The 20,258-nt window shown below is 34.7% G+C and overlaps 3 protein-coding genes across 4 annotated transcripts; 1 reads left to right on the forward strand and 2 right to left on the reverse strand.

Annotated features, from left to right (window-relative positions):
• Positions 1-1,433: 1,433 nt before the first annotated feature.
• LOC106446778 (non-specific phospholipase C2) lies at positions 1,434-4,356 on the reverse strand. The gene is made up of 3 exons (XM_013888566.3): positions 3,779-4,356; positions 2,966-3,338; positions 1,434-2,245 (listed from the first exon to the last, which is right to left on the reverse strand). The coding sequence occupies exons 1-3, from the start codon at positions 4,339-4,341 to the stop codon at positions 1,541-1,543; spliced, it is 1,641 nt and encodes a 546-aa protein (XP_013744020.2). The 5' UTR covers positions 4,342-4,356; the 3' UTR covers positions 1,434-1,540.
• A 5,140-nt stretch (positions 4,357-9,496) lies between these two features.
• On the forward strand, positions 9,497-16,205 carry LOC106446777 (ABC transporter G family member 32). Its single transcript, XM_013888565.2, has 23 exons — positions 9,497-9,864; positions 9,960-10,080; positions 10,188-10,276; positions 10,364-10,448; positions 10,540-10,699; positions 10,784-10,860; positions 10,940-10,993; positions 11,072-11,162; positions 11,249-11,550; positions 11,714-11,995; positions 12,088-12,404; positions 12,487-12,647; positions 12,719-12,822; positions 12,902-13,061; positions 13,150-13,272; positions 13,342-13,433; positions 13,513-13,845; positions 13,924-14,298; positions 14,461-14,594; positions 14,682-14,909; positions 14,991-15,162; positions 15,341-15,595; positions 15,734-16,205. The coding sequence occupies exons 1-23, from the start codon at positions 9,590-9,592 to the stop codon at positions 16,004-16,006; spliced, it is 4,263 nt and encodes a 1,420-aa protein (XP_013744019.2). The 5' UTR covers positions 9,497-9,589; the 3' UTR covers positions 16,007-16,205.
• A 281-nt stretch (positions 16,206-16,486) lies between these two features.
• Positions 16,487-19,563, reverse strand: LOC106446776 (CBL-interacting serine/threonine-protein kinase 3). 2 transcript variants are annotated; one of them, XM_048777778.1, is made up of 14 exons: positions 19,213-19,563; positions 18,806-19,019; positions 18,659-18,721; positions 18,514-18,585; positions 18,325-18,432; positions 18,152-18,232; positions 18,023-18,076; positions 17,821-17,946; positions 17,615-17,704; positions 17,411-17,533; positions 17,220-17,330; positions 17,015-17,128; positions 16,800-16,931; positions 16,487-16,736 (listed from the first exon to the last, which is right to left on the reverse strand). In XM_048777778.1, the coding sequence occupies exons 2-14, from the start codon at positions 18,977-18,979 to the stop codon at positions 16,662-16,664; spliced, it is 1,323 nt and encodes a 440-aa protein (XP_048633735.1). In that variant the 5' UTR covers positions 18,980-19,019; positions 19,213-19,563; the 3' UTR covers positions 16,487-16,661. The 2 variants fall into 2 exon arrangements, with proteins under 2 accessions (XP_048633735.1, XP_013744018.2); XM_013888564.3 differs by having other exon boundaries at positions 18,806-19,027.
• Positions 19,564-20,258: the final 695 nt, after the last annotated feature.

The raw sequence follows: 20,258 nt of genomic DNA on the forward strand, positions 1-20,258 counted from the left end.
TTCTAGTCCAATTTTTTATGAGTTTTCAGGGCCGAGCTTGTTAATACGCACGATGAAAATTGTTTAAGTTGGTATTGACTATGTTTTCTTCTTGTTCTAAGATAAGATACAACAATAAAAATGAGTTGATTACACCTTATGACACTTTTTGTCTTTCCTTTACAGTGAGAGTCACTTTCCAATTGTGAGACACTTTCTAGTGGGACTCAAGTATGTTTTTGACAAATTTGTCCTTGTGAACGACGAGTTTCTTATATTTATGTGTTTTCAAAAGATATTTGCTGATTTTTTGAAACTATAAATCTCTATTTTTTGTCTACCAATTAGTGTATGATTTCTAATTGTTTTTATTTTGGTTTTTCTTTGCCAATGCCCAACAAATTTTAAGTAGATTTTATAATAAGTCTCCTAGACCTTGATTATATATCAAATATTTTCCACTAATAACATTTTAATTAATTGTATTAAATTTTAATTTACACATTTCATTGTTACATGATTTATACTAATTTTAATCATATTTTTCTTAAACTTTTAAAATTTAATTATAAGATCAACTTATGTAGTATAAACTACTTTATCAGCTTTGGATTTTGCATAAATGTATTTTCTAGTTTTGTGTTTGTTCATAAGATGTTAGTTGTAGTTTCACAACCTATTAATGTTACTTTTACATTGAGTTGAATAAAATTATTTTGTTCTTTAAACCAAATTTTAGGTCTTTTTGAAAATTTACCTTTTAAGCTACTCCACTTCTTTTTTTTTCTGTACCAAGATTATGCAATGTTACTTTAGTTGATGTTTAAGATTAGTGTACACATATTAAAAAAAGTACAATTTTTATAAAAAATTATTGGTAACATTAAAATAATATTAAATAAAAATTAATTTAACCAATAAAAATACAGTATTATGTAATTATTTGCAAATGTCAAATGACAATAGATTTTTATATAGGATAGTGAGATCATCACTAGTTATATAATTAAAAAAAATTCTTGAAACATCAAATAAATTGAAACCAAGAGAGTGTATACTTTCATCCATAACCAAGCAATAGAGTCTTGCGGTTAAAGCTGCACTTTCAGATGCAGTCTCCTTAGGGCTCAACTCAGTCACCTTCTGGTCTGACTCGAAAACGCTCGTCTCAGCACTATCTTCTGAGGATAATGTCATTGAAATTCAAGGGATCCTTCACGATATCTCTGTTCTTCGTGAAGCCCTTGTCTCTAGCTCTTTTAATTACGTTCCTCGTCTTAAAAACCTTGAAGCTGATGCTCTTGCAAAATCAGCTTTGTATGAACCTTAACTCTGGAGTTTATAAGTAATGGAAGTTTGGTTTGTTAAAAAAAAAAGAAAAAGAGTACCGGCACAAAAAGAAAATTGTAAAGTTTGATGGGAAATGGTATCCTAAAATTGTTGTAATTTTAAAATTAGTGTCAATTAAAACACATTTTATTAGTAAAATATGAGGTGTTTGACTTGTATAAGTAACAAAGGAAAAGGTGAGATATGATAGAAATTTAAGGGGAGAACGAGCTTAATGTCTTCTTCCAGTAAGGGAAGGTTTCATATGAACAAGCTCTTCTTTATTCGCTCCCATGTCTAAAGCTAAACGACCAGCCTCTAAGAATCGTTTCACAGCATCTTCCATATACTTCTTCCCTTGAATCACAGTCATTCCTTTTCCTATTTCTTTAGGATATGCTGTAAGTACATCATCTCCTTTTAGAACCGCAGCTAGTTGTACAAGCTCTTGCTGAAACTCACTCAATTTAGCATTCTCATTCGCCTCAGTCATTCTTATCTTAACCGGTTCGGGTAACGTCTCGGGACAATCAGTTCTAGGCTCTTTTCGGATTTGCAAAATGTTCTCAAACGTCCCTGCCCATTCATCTCTTTTTGTGAGGAAAGGCGTTGATAGATTGAATAGTTTCTTTACAGTCGCCGGGATCGAAGAATGCTCATATTCAGATGATGGGAATGGTGACCCGTTTGGTCCATGTACGACCGTTCCTTTCTCGATCCATGGAGACACAGCTATTGTTGGTACACGAATACCTAAGCGGTTGAATTCGAATAGGAATGGTTCTGGTCCGACTATACCGTCCGGGCTAGGCACATTGCGAACTGGTGTTGGAACGTGGTCGAAATATCCACCGTGCTCGTCGTAAGTGATCAAAAGTAGGGTTTCGTTCCATTGTGGGCTCGCTCTAAGTGTCTCGTACACTTCCTTTATAAACTTCTGAAAATGTGTAACGAAACATTGTTGGACACTAGAAAAAACATTGGAACATTTTATTTGCACTTCATTTATAAATTCTATAATATTAAGTTATTTTATGATAAGTAGCTTAGAGTCTATGTCATGGAAATTTATATTTTTACATTGTCAAAGAAAAAACATATACATCCAAACATAAAAATTACTAGTCTATTATTATTAATTAATTCATATACTTAGTATAATATTTATAAATTACATAAACCATAATGTGAATATATATATATATATAAGTATTAAATATTTTCAAAGTTATATTAGCTATGGAAAAATAAAATATACTATTAATTAAAATAATTATGTTTCTAAGTAAATCATTAAAACTGTGATTTATCCTCGAAAGTTTGATAAAATAAAAATAAAAATAAAAATTGTTAGTAACTGGAATCGAAATTCAACATCAAGCTTTAGTTTATCTTGGAAAGTTAATTACTTATATAGCTGATTAACATATTTCTAAAGTTTGAATAAATATAATGTGAAAATTTCTAAATGTACTATATTTTAAATCTCAATATTTATGGATAATAAAACATCGTTTCTTCTTAATTTAGTTATTGTTATTTTAATAATAATTTTAATTAAAAAATCTTATCTTTCTAGAATTTTTTAAAATACTAACTTTACATAAAATTGATATATACATATATGTGTATAAATTAAATAAGAGCCAAAATAAACCTGTCCTTGGTAGACGTCATGAGATGGGTGATCATCATTAGCTGGCTCAAATGTTGTATCCATGTAACGTTGCTCAATCACAGCATAACCAGGGAGCTTTCCTTTCTTTGCATGATCCTTGAAGGATAAGCTATAGCTATGGAACTTAGGAATGTATTTAAGTTTCCTTAGGTTTCGATAAAACAATACCGCCGGAATATTCTGGAAGTAGATTCCGAAAGAGATATCGGCTTCATCAAGATTTTCGAAAATGGTTCTTTGAGGATAACCTAATGCAAGTGACTTTGGGTCGTTGCTTGTGGCTCCTCCCGACGTGCCTGAGTGCACGAACATCCGGTTTGGTTGCGTCGATGATGGAACCGATGCAAACCATCTGTTTAAAATCATTTTCAGATTTATTGCCTTTTAGTACTAGTCATTTTATTAGTAATAGAAAGTTTATTATATACACAAAAGGTCAATAAGAATATATTACGTACTTAACCAAAACAAGAGTATATATCACGTATTTTATCAAAAAAAAGAAGAGAGTATATATATCACGTAACAATACTTCCATAAAGAGATGAAAATACAAAAAAGTAATATTTAGAAAATTATTCTAATGGAACCATATGTTTTTGTTTTTAACCATTTTTAACAATCAAGTAAGATGGCCAGTCAGTACCGTTAATAAAATATATATACCCGAAACGTAACGTTAAGATGGCCAGTCAGTAAGAGGACAAAGGATGCGACAATAAAATTCTATGACGTAATAATACTTTCAAAGAAACGAAAATACTAAAAAAATTATATCATTAAAAGAATTACCTATCAAAGACAGCGAACTCAGAGACGAGTGTCTTGTAGACAGGAACCTTATCGGGTTCGAATCCATTCATAACACTTGCAGACATATTACCAGTGGGGTCCTCCGAATATGCTTGTTGAACAAACCCGTTCATCGGTGGAGGATCTTTGGATGTATCATTCGACCCGAATATCTGTTCCCTTATCGCCTGAAACGAATGACCCGGATCCGGATCAACGTAATGTGAACCTGACCCGAACTGGATTTTCTTTGAAGAAGGGTCCGATGCTGAGACCGGGTTCGACTCCGAACCATCAACGCCGTTGATTTCTGGGTTTAGTTTTTTCATCCAACCAAGCATGTGATCGAATGATCGATTTTCCATTACCAAAACTACGATGGTTTTGATTGGACTTGTTGCATGAACTTGGTTGTTGTATAGAATCGTTGTTGCTAGTAGGAGAATCGTTGCAAGTGGTGAAATGCATTTTTGGACTGACATTTTCTTGAGACGAGAGACTTTGATGATAGAGAGATAATCAATGGTGGGGATAACTTTTGTCTTAGGCTTCTCTCCAAGCATAAATATCTATATATATATAACATAAATAAATGGAATGTCTTTACAAACCTTGAATATTGAATATATTGAAAGTAGTCAAAAAGTTTCACACCAATTTTGGTATTTAAGTTAAAGAATTTAGTAAGACATTATCTAGAATTTAGTAAGACACTATCTTGAATTTAGAAGATATTATCTAGAATTTAGTTAGACTTCTTTATCTAGAATTTAGTAGATATTATTTTGAATTTAGTAGATATTATCTAGAATTTAGTTGAAACATCAAAACTTCTTTTTTTTTTTTTGTCACGAAAACATCAAAACTTCTCTAAAACATCTTTATATTATGGAATAGATGGCGTAATAATCATGGATTTTTTTTTTTGGTTCAAAATCCAGCAAAACTGATTACCTGATACAAAGTCAGCATATAATAACGACAACTAACCTAAAAAATAATGACAACTAACATAAAAGTCACTAATATAAATGACAATGAAATCGTATCCTAATAAAAAATTTACAAATTACCAAATACATGCAAATGTGTAGTAGTATATGTATGTAAGAATTTAGTGTAAATTTTCCCTTAAGAAATAAAGTTCAATAAAGCGTAATTGAAGATCTTTGAATATAGTGAATATATATATTATTAAAATATAAATACAAATATAAATTAACCCTTAATTTTTTAAATTATTTACAATACTATGCCATTGAAATAATAAATTTACCTACATGTTAGTATTTTTGTCTTTTATAGTTTAATTGATGCATTTTCTTAAAATACAGTTTAACAAATTATGTTTACTTATTTAAAAAATATTTCATATAATCTAGCTACATAATAAATTATACTTAATCAATGTCAAAAATATAACAAGATTTTATTATTACGGGGTGGTTATTTTTTATTTTGGTATATTAACTATGTTTAAAAAACATAAAAATGTTATAAAAATACATAATATGAACCACAAAACTGTAAATAATATGTTGAATTATTTAATCGTATAAATCAAATATAAAAATAGATAACCATTTTATTTACATTAAAATTTTGATCTATAAAAAATACATTTGCACGAACACACGGGTTATATATTAAAAATATGTTTGTAACAGTTGACACATCAAAAAATAAAATAAAATTATTCATTATAAATTATTAAATAATTATGTTTAGAAATATATTAAATAATTATTTAATATATAAATATAAATTTTAAAAATGTATACTAGTATTTATACAAGATAATTTTTTTTTTTTGCAAAGCAAAAACGAATATCCACGCGAATCAAGCTCTAGCCATTATTGAATTGAAAGATAGGAGACGAAAGTAAAATATATAAGGAATGAATAACGTGGTCAAACCTATGCGGTCAAAAAACCACTGTTAATAATTTCAAACTGAACTGAAAACCTTATTCCAAAGGGTAATAAACCGCATTGACTAATAACATCGAATCCACCTAAATAAATGTTATTTATATCTGATGAATGAGATAAATATTCTTTCTATTTCATGTCATTTCATTCTATAATTTCAGTGTAATTTCGTACATTAAATTTATTTTTTTATCCTTTTGAATAACTAATAACTTTTTATTTAAATCATTTTTATTTAATTAATTATACATTAAATTAGAATATATTAATCTATTATATAATTTTTTTAATCTCCGTGAAAAATGTCACAACGACAACTTATAACGAAACGGATGAGTAGATGATTTGGACTGTGGAAACCTCTTTGATTTAGTCGTTTAAATAAAAGTTAATGTTTATATACTGAAAAGCTTCGAATCCTATAAAATGTGAAACTATGCAAACTAATGGAATTTTTTTGTACAATGGATATACAGTGTTAAGAAAGATGACTTGATCTATAAAAACAAGAAAATAGATTGAAATATGGAGAACAGACTTTACACACATTCGACTCATTTCTTTACTAAATTCACTTGTTCTTTTGTCAAGGCTCGTTAATTATCAATAGTAAAGCCATTTTTTTCTTCATTCACACCTCACTTCGTTTGAAAGCCAGACTTGTACGCATGCATTTGAAACATTTTAATAGAGCCCATCTTATGGAGCCCCCATTTCTATTTTTTGTTTATATTTGTGTATTTTATATAATGCTAAACGTACAAAAAGGTTAACAAAAAAAAATCAAGTTATATCTATGAGAATAAAATATTAAGTTGTGACGTGGGTGTTTAATTTTTTAGGATTTAGATAATAATAAATTTAACACAAAATTTAAAATAAATAAAAATCATCTTCTTTTTAATTCAGTCACGGGCTTACAACGACTTTTCAGTTTCTAGTGAAACAATTTTTTTGTTCAGAGAAACTAAAGTTTTTATTTTTCTGAATGGGCCCCCAAAATACAGGTTCGCCTCTGCTTCGTCTATATCTCATTTTTAACTAAACTGTTGCATATTTTTCCAAAAAACCTTCACGATTTTTCATATCGCCAGACGATCCCGGTTTTCAGCTATTCCTATTTAATATTTATAAATTTTAACAGTTATAGTTTCTTCCAGGGCCGGCTTACAAGGGGGGACAAGCAGTGCGACCGCCCCGGGTCCGAGTCCGTGTCCCCTCATGTAATGATAAATAAGGGGCCCAATTTTTTATAAATCTATATTTTTATATATAACAAAAAATTATAAATACAATAAATAAAATTGAAAAGGGCCCAAAATTATTTGATTGTATATAGTTTTATTTTCATTACAAAATATACAAAATATTATTGATTAAATTTTAAAAATATTTTAAACATTATCTCTATATAAATTTTAGAGAGTAAAAAAATTTTTTTTGCCCTAGGGCCCCTATCAGTGTTGAGCCGGCCCTGGTTTCTTCTACAACAATACAACTCTAAAAGGAAGGGATTGGCTAGTATAAACTTCAAGGCAAAGGAAGCACAATGGTGAACAATCAGAATATGTAGAAAACCATCACTCAGTTTCATATAGAAAGAACATATGGTCGTCATTAAAGACTAGATTGATGAAAGTAACCAGTGAAAAAATGACCTATATCACAATCAATGACCGAGTCACGCTCTGAAATGACATGAATACAAACCAAGTAGCTCCACGTGTGACACAAACGCCCCCTTGCCCCCCTCCGAGGTCCTAGTGGGCGTAAATGGAACTACACTTGCAAGGCTGGCGAAACCCTAGCCATGACCTTGACAAGAATAAACCTAGAGGGTTGAACCCACAAAATAATGGGAAAGGCAGTCACAACCCAGTGGTTCCACTAGAAAGAAGTTTGAATCACATCTATACTTTTTTCCTGCATCCACCTGGTTTTTTTTTTTTTTTTTTTTTTTTTTTTTTTTGATAATCCAGGGGTTCCCCACTTACGTGGGTCATTCCCCTGGGCCCGGTTAGGCAGCGGTCCACTTCACCCGGGAGGGCTTTACCTGGGCTGGGGACAAGGCCCAACACCCAGTACCGCATTTGATGACAGAATGGGTAGTTCGCCTCCGCTTGGCGTCGAACCCGTGAGCATGACAATTGGCCCACAAGGTCCTTACCAAGTGAGCTACCACATCCCGTCCACCTGGTTTTCCGCCCTATATTTATTTCATGAAGAACATAACAATGGACGAATTGTCCAAGAGAAAGAAGTTGTCCGATTCAGTTTGGGCTGAGCCAATTAGTTCTCCAAAGAAAAACAAGTCCAAGGAATCTCAGTGACATTTTAATGCTCATAGAAACATGACAACAATTCAAAAACGTAAACCAAAAAGTTTATTAACTCAAAAGAACTTTCACTACTGCTCCAATTCATGTATCAGTTTAAATATATATATAAAAAAAAAATAACTTGTGGCTCGTCTCTCATTTCTGGTTGACCAGATTGCTCGGGCGCATGCAGTTCAATTACACAACCCTTCAGTTGTTCACGATAAAGATCTCATGAGATGGTCTCTCAATCTGTGCAGGTAAAAATGCTGCCATTGCTGGAGTCCACACAAGTTTTAAAGGCTCTGTGGTCAGCTCAAATTGCATGTAGACACGAATGATGGATACATGTCCGCCGGGAAGGAATCTCACTAGTGTGATGGCAACTCTAGGCCCATACAATGATTGCAACTGGTTCGTGTTGTGAAGTTTTTGGCTGAACCACACTAAATGCAATGGGAAAGAAGAGTCAAAAGAAGCTGTACTCCACCATCTCTCACTAGTTCTTCACCAATCAATGATGATGCAGCACCGCGGACACAGATAACTTTGAAAGCATGGGACTAAATTAAATTATAACTGCAAAATTTTAGCAAGAGATGTACGTTAACTAAACAAGCACAGTTGCTGCAACAAGGAGAGGGGCTCTATCGTTTAGACATAAAAGTTGCTGTCTTCCTTGTCCACTGTAAATGGATGATAGTATGATTGTTTTAAAATAGTATGATTGTTCTAAAATATAGCCCAAACAATAATCTATTGAGATTGATTCATCTAACTTGTAAATCTGTCAGACCGTCCAAAATCCATGTAATAAATGTGAATTGGAAATTTCTAAACCTAACACATAAATGATAGAACGTGAAAGTCGTCTTTGTTTAATACTTGTCCAAGACTTACTTATTTTTTATAAATCATGAGTTCAAGAGTTGAACTCTAAGAAAAATTTCAAATAATCACGATTTTTTCAAAAACATGTAAAACTATATGTTGAAGGGTAATTCTTATACAAACGTAATATTTCTAATAAAAAAAATATTTGAAACGGATGATAGAACCAGACAGAAAATGACGCTTGGAAATTCCAGCCTCACTTTAGTTTCAACTTTGAAAAATCACACTGGATAATCGTTTTGAAACGCTCGAGAAAAACATTGTCTTAGTTAAGCAATAAAACAAATAGAAGTAAAAAACCGTTGAGGGGAGGGGGAAGAAGAATGTCGTTGGAATCAAATTAATAATTAATTCAAAATATAGGTAGAGTAATACTACTACTATATAGTTATACTCTAATCCGACGGTCCATTTATATACTTGTCCCTACAACGATCAATGTTAGAAAGAAAAAAAGTTCAATTGTTTTTCCCCGCTTAGAATTAAATAGCCTCTCGTCTCCTCAACTGTTATTTCACCTTTAACGGCCAGATGTGAGAGAGAGAGAGAGAGAGACAAGTGCATTAATGGCAACCTTCACCTACCACTTATCTCGTGTGTGAGAGATTAAACCAACAGAAGAGAGAGAGTGAGAGCAAAGCAAAAGCAAATCTCATCTCGTCTTGTGATGTGGAACTCGACGGAGAACGCATTCTCGCGTTCGAGCTCGTTGAAAGACGAAGTAGAGGAAGAAGAAGAGCTTCGATGGGTGGCGTTGCAGCGTCTGCCGACTTACTCTCGGATCCGACGTGGCATTTTCAGGGATGACATCGGTGAGCACAAAGAGATCAGAATTGGTAACCTCGAAGCTAGCGAGCAGCGTATTCTACTCGACCGCCTTGTTAATTCCGTCGACCATGATCCTCAACTCTTCTTCGCTCGCGTCCGCAAGAGATTCGACGCGTAATTCACCTTTTTACTTTTTACTGCTTTTCTTTTTAATTTGCTTACTTCTCAAATTTCAATTTGAATTATTATTTTTTACCTTTTTTTGGCAGAGTGGATTTGAAATTCCCAAAGATTGAAGTTCGGTTTCAGAATCTGATGGTGGAATCATTCGTCCACGTGGGAAGTCGAGCGTTACCAACAATTCCCAATTTCATCATTAACATGGCAGAAGTAATTTCTTCAATTTTTTTCATCTTTTATTGTGTGAGAATGATGTTATTTTAGGCTAAGAAGATTTTTAAAAAAATTGTTATAACCATCTTTTGTGTATTTTACAGGCGTTTTTAAGGAATATACGTTTGTATGGTGGGGAAAGAAGCAAACTAACCATCTTAGACAATGTCAGTGGAATCATTAGACCTTCAAGGTATTTTTATTATTTCTGTTATTCATTTAAAAAGTTTTTGTATGTTTTGTTCAGTTATAATTCTTCATTCGCTTTTGCTTTTTGTAGATTGACACTCCTTCTAGGCCCTCCAAGTTCAGGAAAGACAACACTGCTCTTATCTTTAGCTGGACGTCTTGGAAACAGTCTTCAGGTACAAACAACAAGGGTGATAGCAGAATCTTTCTTGCTTTGTAAAGATATTCTTCTTTACGTTGACATATTTTTTTCTTGGCAAATGAAAGACATCAGGGAAAATAACGTACAACGGATACAACCTCAAAGAGATAGTTGCGCCAAGGACGTCTGCGTATGTCAGCCAACAGGATTGGCATGTGGCAGAGATGACAGTTAGGCAAAATCTCGAGTTTGCTGGTCGTTGTCAAGGTGTTGGATTCAAATATGGTAAGAAGCGGTGTGTGTGTGTTTGTGTAGTGTGCACTTATTTCTTAGTTTGGCACTTTAAAACAAACTGAAAAAAAAAAACAGATATGCTAGTGGAGCTAGCAAGAAGGGAAAAGCTTGCAGGCATAGTACCTGATGAAGATCTTGATATATTTATGAAGGTAAACTGTTGTTTTAAGTTGAAATTTAATCTCTTCTTCTATGTTTAATCATACCCTTTATTCAATTCGAACCCTCTAGTCTTTAGCTCTTGGGGGACAAGAGACAAGCCTCGTCGTGGAGTATATTATGAAGGTACCAATCCAAACTTGTGACCATTTCCTATAGTTTCTTCTTCAAACTCTTTCTGAAATTCTCAAACATCCAACAAAGATCTTAGGGTTGGACACATGTGCTGACACATTGGTTGGTGATGAGATGATCAAAGGAATCTCAGGAGGACAAAAGAAACGGCTCACAACAGGTGTGTGTGTGTGTTATGTCTTTCATCATGTAAGATGATTTAACAATTTGATATTTTACTAAATGAGTGGAATTTTGAAATGACAGGGGAACTGTTAGTAGGTCCAGCAAGAGTCCTTTTCATGGATGAAATATCAAATGGTTTAGATAGTTCAACGACTCATCAGATAATAATGTATATGAGGCATTCAACTCATGCCCTTGAAGGAACCACTGTCATCTCTTTACTTCAGCCTTCTCCCGAGACATACGAGTTGTTCGATGATGTTATCCTTATGTCCGAGGGACAGATTATCTACCAGGGTCCTCGTGACGAGGTTCTTGACTTCTTTTCATCCTTGGGATTTAGCTGCCCTGAGAGGAAGAATGTTGCAGATTTCTTGCAAGAGGTATTAAGGTTTAAATAATTTGAAGTCGTCCATTGTTTTTAATTATAAAATTTAAAAAATGAGCTTCTGTTAATAGTGTTAGTTCTGGAAGTGTTTTAAAATCTCTGTGCACCTCGTTTTGCTCATATGCTTTCTTCTAAATTTAATTTGCGTTTGTTCACAGGTTACTTCGAAGAAAGACCAGCAGCAGTACTGGTCAGTCCCTTTTAGGCCTTATCGCTACGTACCACCTGGGAAGTTTGCTGAAGCTTTTCGTTCTTTTCCAACCGGCAAGAAGCTGGCAAAGAAACTTGATGTTCCATTTGATAAACGTTTCAATCATTCAGCCGCGTTGTCTACATCTCAATACGGTGTTAAGAGGAGAGACCTTCTCAAGATCAACTTCTCTTGGCAAAAGCAACTGATGAAGCAGAATGCATTTATTTATGTGTTCAAGTTCGTTCAGGTTCGGCTCCCAAATTATTATCTGTCTTCAGAGTTATTAGTTAAATAAACTTAAAAGTAATTCATTCTCATCCACATATTATATATATGCAGCTTCTTTTAGTTGCCTTGATCACAATGACCGTGTTTTGCCGGACAACAATGCATCACAACACTATTGATGATGGCAACATATATCTTGGGTCGCTTTACTTCTCCATGGTGATCATTCTCTTTAACGGATTTACAGAAGTTCCAATGCTAGTGGCCAAGCTTCCGGTTCTGTATAAGCACCGAGACTTGCATTTTTACCCGAGCTGGGCTTATACATTACCTTCCTGGCTTTTGAGTGTTCCCACTTCAATAATAGAGTCTGCCACATGGGTAGCAGTCACGTATTATACAATCGGATACGATCCACACTTCTCCAGGTACATACATTTTCATAAAACGAATTTTAATTGCACAAAAAAGAGTTTAATGGGGGTGAACTTTTGTCTGATCAATCTTCAGGTTTCTTCAGCAGTTCTTGCTGTATTTCCTTCTGCATCAGATGTCATTGAGTCTTTTCCGGGTGATGGGTTCTTTAGGCCGGCATATGATAGTTGCTAATACGTTTGGGTCTTTTGCAATGCTGGTGGTCATGACTCTTGGAGGGTTTATAATTTCCAGAGGTTTGTATACTCTCTTTCTTGAACTTTCTCAATGAATTATTCATTAATTTCTCTTTGTTTTGATATCTCAGATAGCATACCCACCTGGTGGATTTGGGGTTACTGGATCTCTCCATTGATGTATGCTCAAAACGCAGCTTCTGTTAACGAGTTCCTCAGTCCTTCTTGGCAAAAGGTGGAGGAAAATGTCTACTACAACCTATAGAATCTGGTGTATATATATATACTAATGTATTATTTTTTTGTCTTTGAAGAGAGCTGGGAATCACACCACCGACTCTCTTGGTGTGGCATTGCTACGAGAAAGAAGTTTGTTCACTGAGAACTATTGGTATTGGATTGGTGTCGGTGCTTTGCTCGGATACACGATTCTTTTCAATCTGCTCTTTACAGTCTTCTTAGCTTACCTCAACCGTAAGCTTTCTCCTCCTTTTTTTCTTTCTACCCCTAAAAAAGCATATCAACACTTTACTAATCTTGGTCATAACCCTTTTTGTAAAAGCTTTGGGTAAGTTACAAGCTGTTGTATCTAGAGAAGAGTTGGACGACAGAGATAGGAAAAGGAAAGGCGATGAGTTTGTTGTGGAACTAAGAGAGTACTTACAGCATTCAGGCTCAATACATGGTGAGTGGAACAAACATGTTATTCTCAAAGAAAACATAATTAATGCTTATTTGTTATTTCGGTTTCCAGGAAAATATTTCAAGAATAGAGGCATGGTTCTACCCTTTCAACCGCTCTCTTTGTCTTTCAGCAATATCAATTACTATGTGGATGTTCCGTTGGTATGTAACAAACAAGTTTCCAACATTGTTTCAGCCTGAATGCATTTTTTTAAATTTTCTTGCACATGCTTTTTTTTAGGGACTAAAAGAACAAGGAATACAAGAAGATAGGTTGCAGTTACTTGTGAATATTACTGGAGCTTTTAAACCAGGTGTGCTTACAGCGTTGGTGGGAGTAAGTGGTGCTGGCAAAACAACGCTGATGGATGTTTTAGCCGGAAGAAAAACCGGTGGGACAATCGAAGGAGATGTGTACATATCTGGTTTCCCAAAAAGGCAGGAAACTTTTGCAAGAATCTCAGGCTATTGTGAGCAGAATGATGTTCATTCTCCATGCCTTACTGTTTTTGAGTCTCTACTTTTCTCCGCATGCCTCCGTTTACCATCAGATATTGACTCAGAGACACAAAAGGTGAACAAACAAACATCATCTTTTTTGGATCTCTCAAGGATTATATATACTGACTGACCTTATCTCAAACTCTTATAGGCGTTTGTCCATGAGGTGATGGAGCTAGTGGAGCTAACCTCATTGAGTGGAGCATTGGTGGGTCTACCTGGAGTTGATGGCTTATCAACTGAACAGAGGAAAAGGCTGACTATTGCGGTTGAGCTAGTTGCAAACCCTTCTATAGTGTTCATGGATGAGCCAACTTCGGGATTGGATGCAAGAGCTGCTGCCATTGTGATGAGGACTGTTAGAAATATTGTTAACACTGGACGAACCATTGTCTGCACAATTCATCAGCCTAGCATTGATATTTTCGAATCATTCGACGAGCTTTTGTTCATGAAACGTGGTGGTGAACTCATATACGCCGGTCCACTTGGCCAGAGGTCTTGTGACCTTATCAAGTATTTCGAGGTAGCTTTAGTTCTGCTTTGGGGGATAATAGCTTTATATACTTAAATTGTGTGCAATTAGGACGAGTTTGAAAGATGGTGTACACGTGTGGAAATAGTTCGTTAACCTGAACTAATAAGAGATACATGTAGATCTAAGTCTTTATCTGTTTTTTGTCATTAGTGTATTGAAGGGGTGAAAAAGATCAAAGCCGGGCATAATCCAGCAGCATGGATGCTTGATGTCACCTCATCGACCGAGGAAGAACGACTTGGTCTTGATTTTGCTGAAATTTACAGGAACTCGAATCTTTGTCGGTATGTGACTTAGTGTCCTCCATTAAGTTTAAAGGTTTTTCAGAGGTTTGGTTTTACTTTATTACCATATTTTTTTCATGTCTCTAGACGCAACAAGGAGCTGGTGGAAGGCCTCAGCAAGCCAAGTAATATTTCAAAAGAACTCGAGTTTCCGACCAGATATTCTCAGTCCTTCTACAGTCAGTTTGTTGCTTGCCTGTGGAAACAAAACCTGTCCTACTGGCGAAACCCGCAGTACACCGCGGTTCGGTTCTTTTACACGGTGGTCATCTCTCTAATGCTTGGCACAATCTGTTGGAAATTCGGCTCCAAGAGGTAAATTTAATTTTACTACTATCTGACTCCATCAGTCCACTTGTATGAACTTCTTTAAAACCATTCACATTACATTTTCAGGGACACTCAACAAGAGTTATTCAATTCAATGGGATCAATGTACGCAGCCGTTCTCTTCATTGGAATCACCAACGCAACCGCTGCACAGCCAGTTGTTTCCATTGAAAGATTTGTTTCTTACCGCGAGAGAGCAGCTGGAATGTACTCGGCACTTCCCTTTGCATTTGCACAGGTCAAAATAACATCTGTTTTCTTTTTATTTTTTTAACGTCTGGTTAATTGTGCTTACAACGATGAGAAATATTACATAGATGAATCTGTTTACAACGATTAATTGTGCTTACAACGATTCATCTGTTTTATTTATTTTGAAGAATTTTAATTAAAAAAGATTGGTATTTTTTTGGCAGGTGTTTATAGAGTTTCCATACGTGCTAGCCCAATCCACTATATACAGTAGCATATTCTATGCGATGGCCTCATTCGAATGGTCGGCTGTGAAGTTCTTGTGGTACTTATTCTTCATGTACTTTTCGATAATGTACTTCACATTCTACGGGATGATGACAACAGCAATCACTCCAAACCACAACGTCGCCTCCATTATTGCTGCCCCTTTCTACATGCTCTGGAACCTCTTCAGCGGTTTCATGATCCCATACAAGGTAATAATAAGTAGCTTTCACATTTCAATCATTTACAGAAAAAATATCTAAAAGTGACACTTATTTTGCTAACATGAAAACTTTGAAGTAGTATGTTTTTTTTTTTTTACCTTTTGGGTTTGGATTTGATTTGGACAGAGGATACCGTTATGGTGGAGATGGTACTACTGGGCAAACCCGGTGGCGTGGACACTGTACGGTTTATTGGTGTCACAGTACGGTGATGATGAGAGAGAGGTGAAGCTATCGGACGGTGTTCATAAAGTCATGGTGAAACAACTACTTGAGGAAGTGATGGGATACAAACATGACTTCCTCGGTGTCTCCGCTATTATGGTCGTCGCCTTTTGCGTCTTCTTCTCGGTCGTCTTTGCTTTCTCCATTAAAACCTTCAATTTCCAAAGAAGATGATTGATTACTACCAGTTTCTCTCAACTTATCAACTCATTTATTAATATATATATCTATACATATACCAAACCGAACCAGCCTATTTATTTATTTGTATATTGGAGATTTCATACCCCCCTAAAATGTTGGGTATTGCTGCATAACTTTCTTCCACTCTTACATGTAATAAGGATCAATAAGAGCTTTGTGTTGTGTGTTATTTATCTTCTAATGTGTATATGTTATCTATAAAACCATTAGCATATTACATGCCAGATTGGCTTCCCATTTCCCTCCCTCATGTACTTGTCGATGTCAGTAGCATCAAATCTCGATGCATCCGATGGTTCCCCAGAGGTAAAATCTTCAATAAGTATGTTCTATAAGAACTTATAAACAAATGTATTTTGTAAAACTGAACTTAAGATATGTAAACATCGTTTTTGTAGCTGTGAAAGTAGAATTCATAAACTTTATAAGCCACTGGCAATAAAATTGAAATGTTCAAGCAACGATATGACTTTATAAGTGATATTGCAGTTCATATATACACCTTACACAAACCAACACCACTCACTCATCGATCCTTACAAAAGTAGAGCCGGATCAGCAAAAAAAAAAGCTCATAAATAAAGAAAGTAAGCTTGTCCCAAAAGACTCAAACATTCATAATACATCACTTTCCAGCTTTCTTCACTTCGTTGTTCGTCCAGACTACATTCTCCAGAGAATTAGACAGCTTCTTATAAAACTGCAAACACACATCATTCATTACCTCTGCTTAGCTGTAAAAAACCAAGCTATGGAGTTTTACCTTGTGGAATTCGAGAGTGTCTCCTTTTGATTTCGAAACTTGAACCATATGAAGACTTGGTGCTACTTGGAATATCTCTGTTGCCACATTGAGATTCCCTTTTCTCCCAGCCTTTACATTCTCAAGCCTCATCTGATTTATAAGTAATAATACCACAGATTAGTTATTTGCTTCTCCTTTTTTTTCATTTTCTAACAAGAATTTTTTTCACTAACCTTGTAGTTCTTCTTTTGCACATCAAAACCGAGAGGCTTTGCAGCTTCTTCTATCTTGTCGATGATTTCGTTTGCGCCTCCTCTCAGAGTTATCCTTGTTTCTCTCTTAAATTCCTGATTTGTAAATACAAAACAAAAAGTATTTAGTAATCAGAATACAAATATACAGAACAAGCTAGAAGACAAAAGTGGACAAAACACAAACCTGCTCAGGATCAAACAGGTTTTCCAAGTTAAGCCCCCTTGACATTGAGATGATCTCAAAGGCATTGATTGCAGCTGGCTGTTCTTCCTTTTTTTCGGTAACATGATGTTCCTGTAAAAGACCCAATCACATGATGTTATTATTCTTCATAAAAAATGAAAGGGAAAAAAAAAAAACTAATTCTCACACACCTCGGAGTCCTTGAAAACAGCATCAACATCGTCCATGTTTGAATCATCCTTCTCCTCAAACACTGGGGGCTTGTAATCTTTCTTGAACCATTCATCTTCGAACACCTCTTGTGGTGTTACACGCTGTGACACACAACAACTCTTAGTAGAGACAAAGAAGATAGACTTTTATTGTTAACAAATGTAGTAGGTAGTACTACTTACAGTCATGGGGTTAGGATCTAAGATTCGAGTGATCAGTTTCATGGCGCCAAGTGATAGCCATGGAGGACAGTTGAATTCCCCAGATGAAATCTACAAATATAAATGAAAACTGATACTAAGGATTGCTTTTTTTTCTTTTTTTTTTTACTAAGGATTGCTTGGAAATATTCAAAATCTAAAAAGGGAGAATTTGTGAGTTTGCTCACTTTCTTATAAAGATTCATTAGATTAGAATCATCGAAAGGCAAGTAACCTGCAAGCAGGACATAGAGTATAACACCACATGACCACATGTCTGCTGTTGCTCCATCGTAGCCTCCGTCATTAAGAACCTAAAATAAACCCACAAAGATTAGAGATCTATACTCATCATATGTATTAACAAAAATGATGTTGTTAAAGGCAGACCTCAGGAGCAACGTAGTTTGGAGTTCCACACGATGTATGAAGGAGTCCATCATCCTGAATCATCATATGATAAAACCATGCTTAACAATAACATTAAAAACTGAAATAAAATACTATAAGAGTCATTACCCTGACTTGCTGAGACAAAGCACTTAATCCAAAATCTGAGATCTTGAGGTTTCCATATGCATCCAATAGCAAATTTTCAGGCTGAACATAACATAACACACGGAATTATAGTTGAATCAATTATAGTTGTTAAAAGATTAATAATAGTAAAACTTTCTTAGAATGTATGTAACCTTGAGATCTCTATGGTAAACACCTCTGCTATGACAGTAGTCCACAGCATGCACAAGCTGTTGAAAATATCTACGAGCCTCATCTTCTTTCATCCTCCCATCATTCACCTTCACAGTAAATCAGATTTTCAGTTTACACAACCCCATCAATCACAATTATATTTATTAAAAAAAAAAGTGCTAACTTACAATCTTATCAAAGAGTTCTCCTCCTGTAACATACTCCAAGATGATAAATATCTTTGTCTTGCTTGCCATCACCTGCAAGTTAACATGATATTATTAAATTAAATAAATACAAACAAAAGCCAAAAAACAAAAGGAGTGTTGTTACCTCATACAACTGAACAACATTTGGATGCTTAATCAACTTCATAGTAGCTATCTCTCTTCTGATCTGTAAACAGAATCAAATAATAAAGAAGAGGCTAAGCAAAAGATCAGTTTCCTAATTAAATCAAGAGAGACAGAGAATAAAGACCTGTTCAGACATCTTATGCTTGAGGACTTTCTCTTTATCAAGAATCTTGAGGGCTACAGGTTCTCCAGTTTCAGAGTTTCTTGCAAACTTGACTTTAGCAAAAGTTCCTTCCCCAATTGTCCTTCCCACTTCATACTTACCTACTCTACGCTTGACTTGCTGCCTCCGATTCATTTTCACCAAATCACCAGATTTAGAAAGGTTCCACCAAATGCTAAGAACCTCCAAAACAAAGGTTACTCCAAATCAAGACAAGCTTAGAATGAAGAAGCTAAACTGAAGAGGAAGAATCAAGAGAGGATTTGATGTGTGAAGAAGAAGCAAGACATTGAGAGACAGATAAGACCACCATTTATATATATTTAATAAGACAGCTATGCAATATATTTATATATCTATATATTTACCTTATTTTTTATTTAAAAAATCCCACAAAAAGAAGCTTAGTTTTTTTTTTCTTTGGGATCAACACAGAAGGAAAGATCTGAAATCTGCAGGAGATTGAAATGGCCTTTGAGGAGACAAAGAGGCAGAGGTTACACACGATGACCTGATGATGAAGACCAAGATTGATATTCTTTTTCCTATTTATTATATTATTTTTCTTTTTTTGAGAAAAAATTACAGTTTTGCTAGATGGAGTTAAAGGACAAGGATCCTTACAATAGAAAGAATCGAATCAAAGACTCAATTTGCTGTTTTAAGTTGTAGAGTTTAACCACTAAACGACAGAAAAAAAACACAACCGATTCAAGATCTTGGGATGAACTCAAGTTGTATTTGTTTTCTCCTTCTCTGTCAATTCTTTATTTTTTTTTAAACTATAAATATCGTTTTCACTTGTATATATGCATGAATGTATGATTCACGATGACAAACCGCATATTCCAATGAATTTATTACTAACTGCGGCGAATTTGTTGAGAGTCTCGTGACAACAAACTGCATCTAATACCCACGTATCAGTAAGGAGACAGAAGAGTAAAGATATTTTGACTCGTAAAAAATATATATATAACAGAATTTATATAGGGATAAGTAAATTTAACTGACTAACAAACTCTATAACCGTCGTTAGTTTTAATACCCCTCCTCCCTCAAGTCGAATTCTTCATGGGAAAAAAAGAGACTTGAAAACGTATATCTGGACATTAACAACTTGAACGTCTTGGGAGGTAGATCTTTAGTGAACAAATCAGCCAGGTGATTGTTGTCTTTTCGTGGGAGACAGAGTTTGATGCAATCTGTATAGCAGTTGTATTGTCAAAACAAATTCATCGTCCAGTAACCTTAATGTGCAGATCACAGAGGACTTAGCCAAATAAGCTCACAAGTTGTGTCTGCTAATGCCCTGTGTTCGGCTTATGCACTACTCGTTCTTGTATTGAAACTGTTCATTCTCTCTAAACTGAAACTATGAAACATACATTTGTTTCCATCGATGTAAACCTCC

The sequence above is a fragment of the Brassica napus genome, chromosome A4, assembly GCF_020379485.1.
Source record: "Brassica napus cultivar Da-Ae chromosome A4, Da-Ae, whole genome shotgun sequence".
In the NCBI taxonomy this organism is placed as follows: Eukaryota; Viridiplantae; Streptophyta; class Magnoliopsida; order Brassicales; family Brassicaceae; genus Brassica; species Brassica napus.

What these genes read in the sequence shown, in the direction of transcription:
- LOC106446778 (XM_013888566.3), bottom strand. Translation starts at nt 4,341, where the DNA reads ATGCTTGGAGAGAAGCCTAAGACAAAAGTTATCCCCACCATTGATTAT. An exon ending in GAGTTCGCTGTCTTTGATAG is followed by an intron (nt 3,339 to 3,778) that starts GTAATTCTTTTA and finishes GATTTTAAACAG; the next exon opens with ATGGTTTGCATCGGTTCCAT. An exon ending in ATGACGTCTACCAAGGACAG is followed by an intron (nt 2,246 to 2,965) that starts GTTTATTTTGGC and finishes ACACATTTTCAG; the next exon opens with AAGTTTATAAAGGAAGTGTA.
- LOC106446777 (XM_013888565.2), top strand. Translation starts at nt 9,590, where the DNA reads ATGTGGAACTCGACGGAGAACGCATTCTCGCGTTCGAGCTCGTTGAAA. An exon ending in ACCTTATCAAGTATTTCGAG is followed by an intron (nt 14,299 to 14,460) that starts GTAGCTTTAGTT and finishes TTTTGTCATTAG; the next exon opens with TGTATTGAAGGGGTGAAAAA. An exon ending in TGGAAATTCGGCTCCAAGAG is followed by an intron (nt 14,910 to 14,990) that starts GTAAATTTAATT and finishes TTACATTTTCAG; the next exon opens with GGACACTCAACAAGAGTTAT.
- LOC106446776 (XM_048777778.1), bottom strand. Translation starts at nt 18,979, where the DNA reads ATGAATCGGAGGCAGCAAGTCAAGCGTAGAGTAGGTAAGTATGAAGTG. An exon ending in AGCATAAGATGTCTGAACAG is followed by an intron (nt 18,722 to 18,805) that starts GTCTTTATTCTC and finishes TTCTGTTTACAG; the next exon opens with ATCAGAAGAGAGATAGCTAC. An exon ending in TAGATCCTAACCCCATGACT is followed by an intron (nt 17,534 to 17,614) that starts GTAAGTAGTACT and finishes TGTGTGTCACAG; the next exon opens with CGTGTAACACCACAAGAGGT.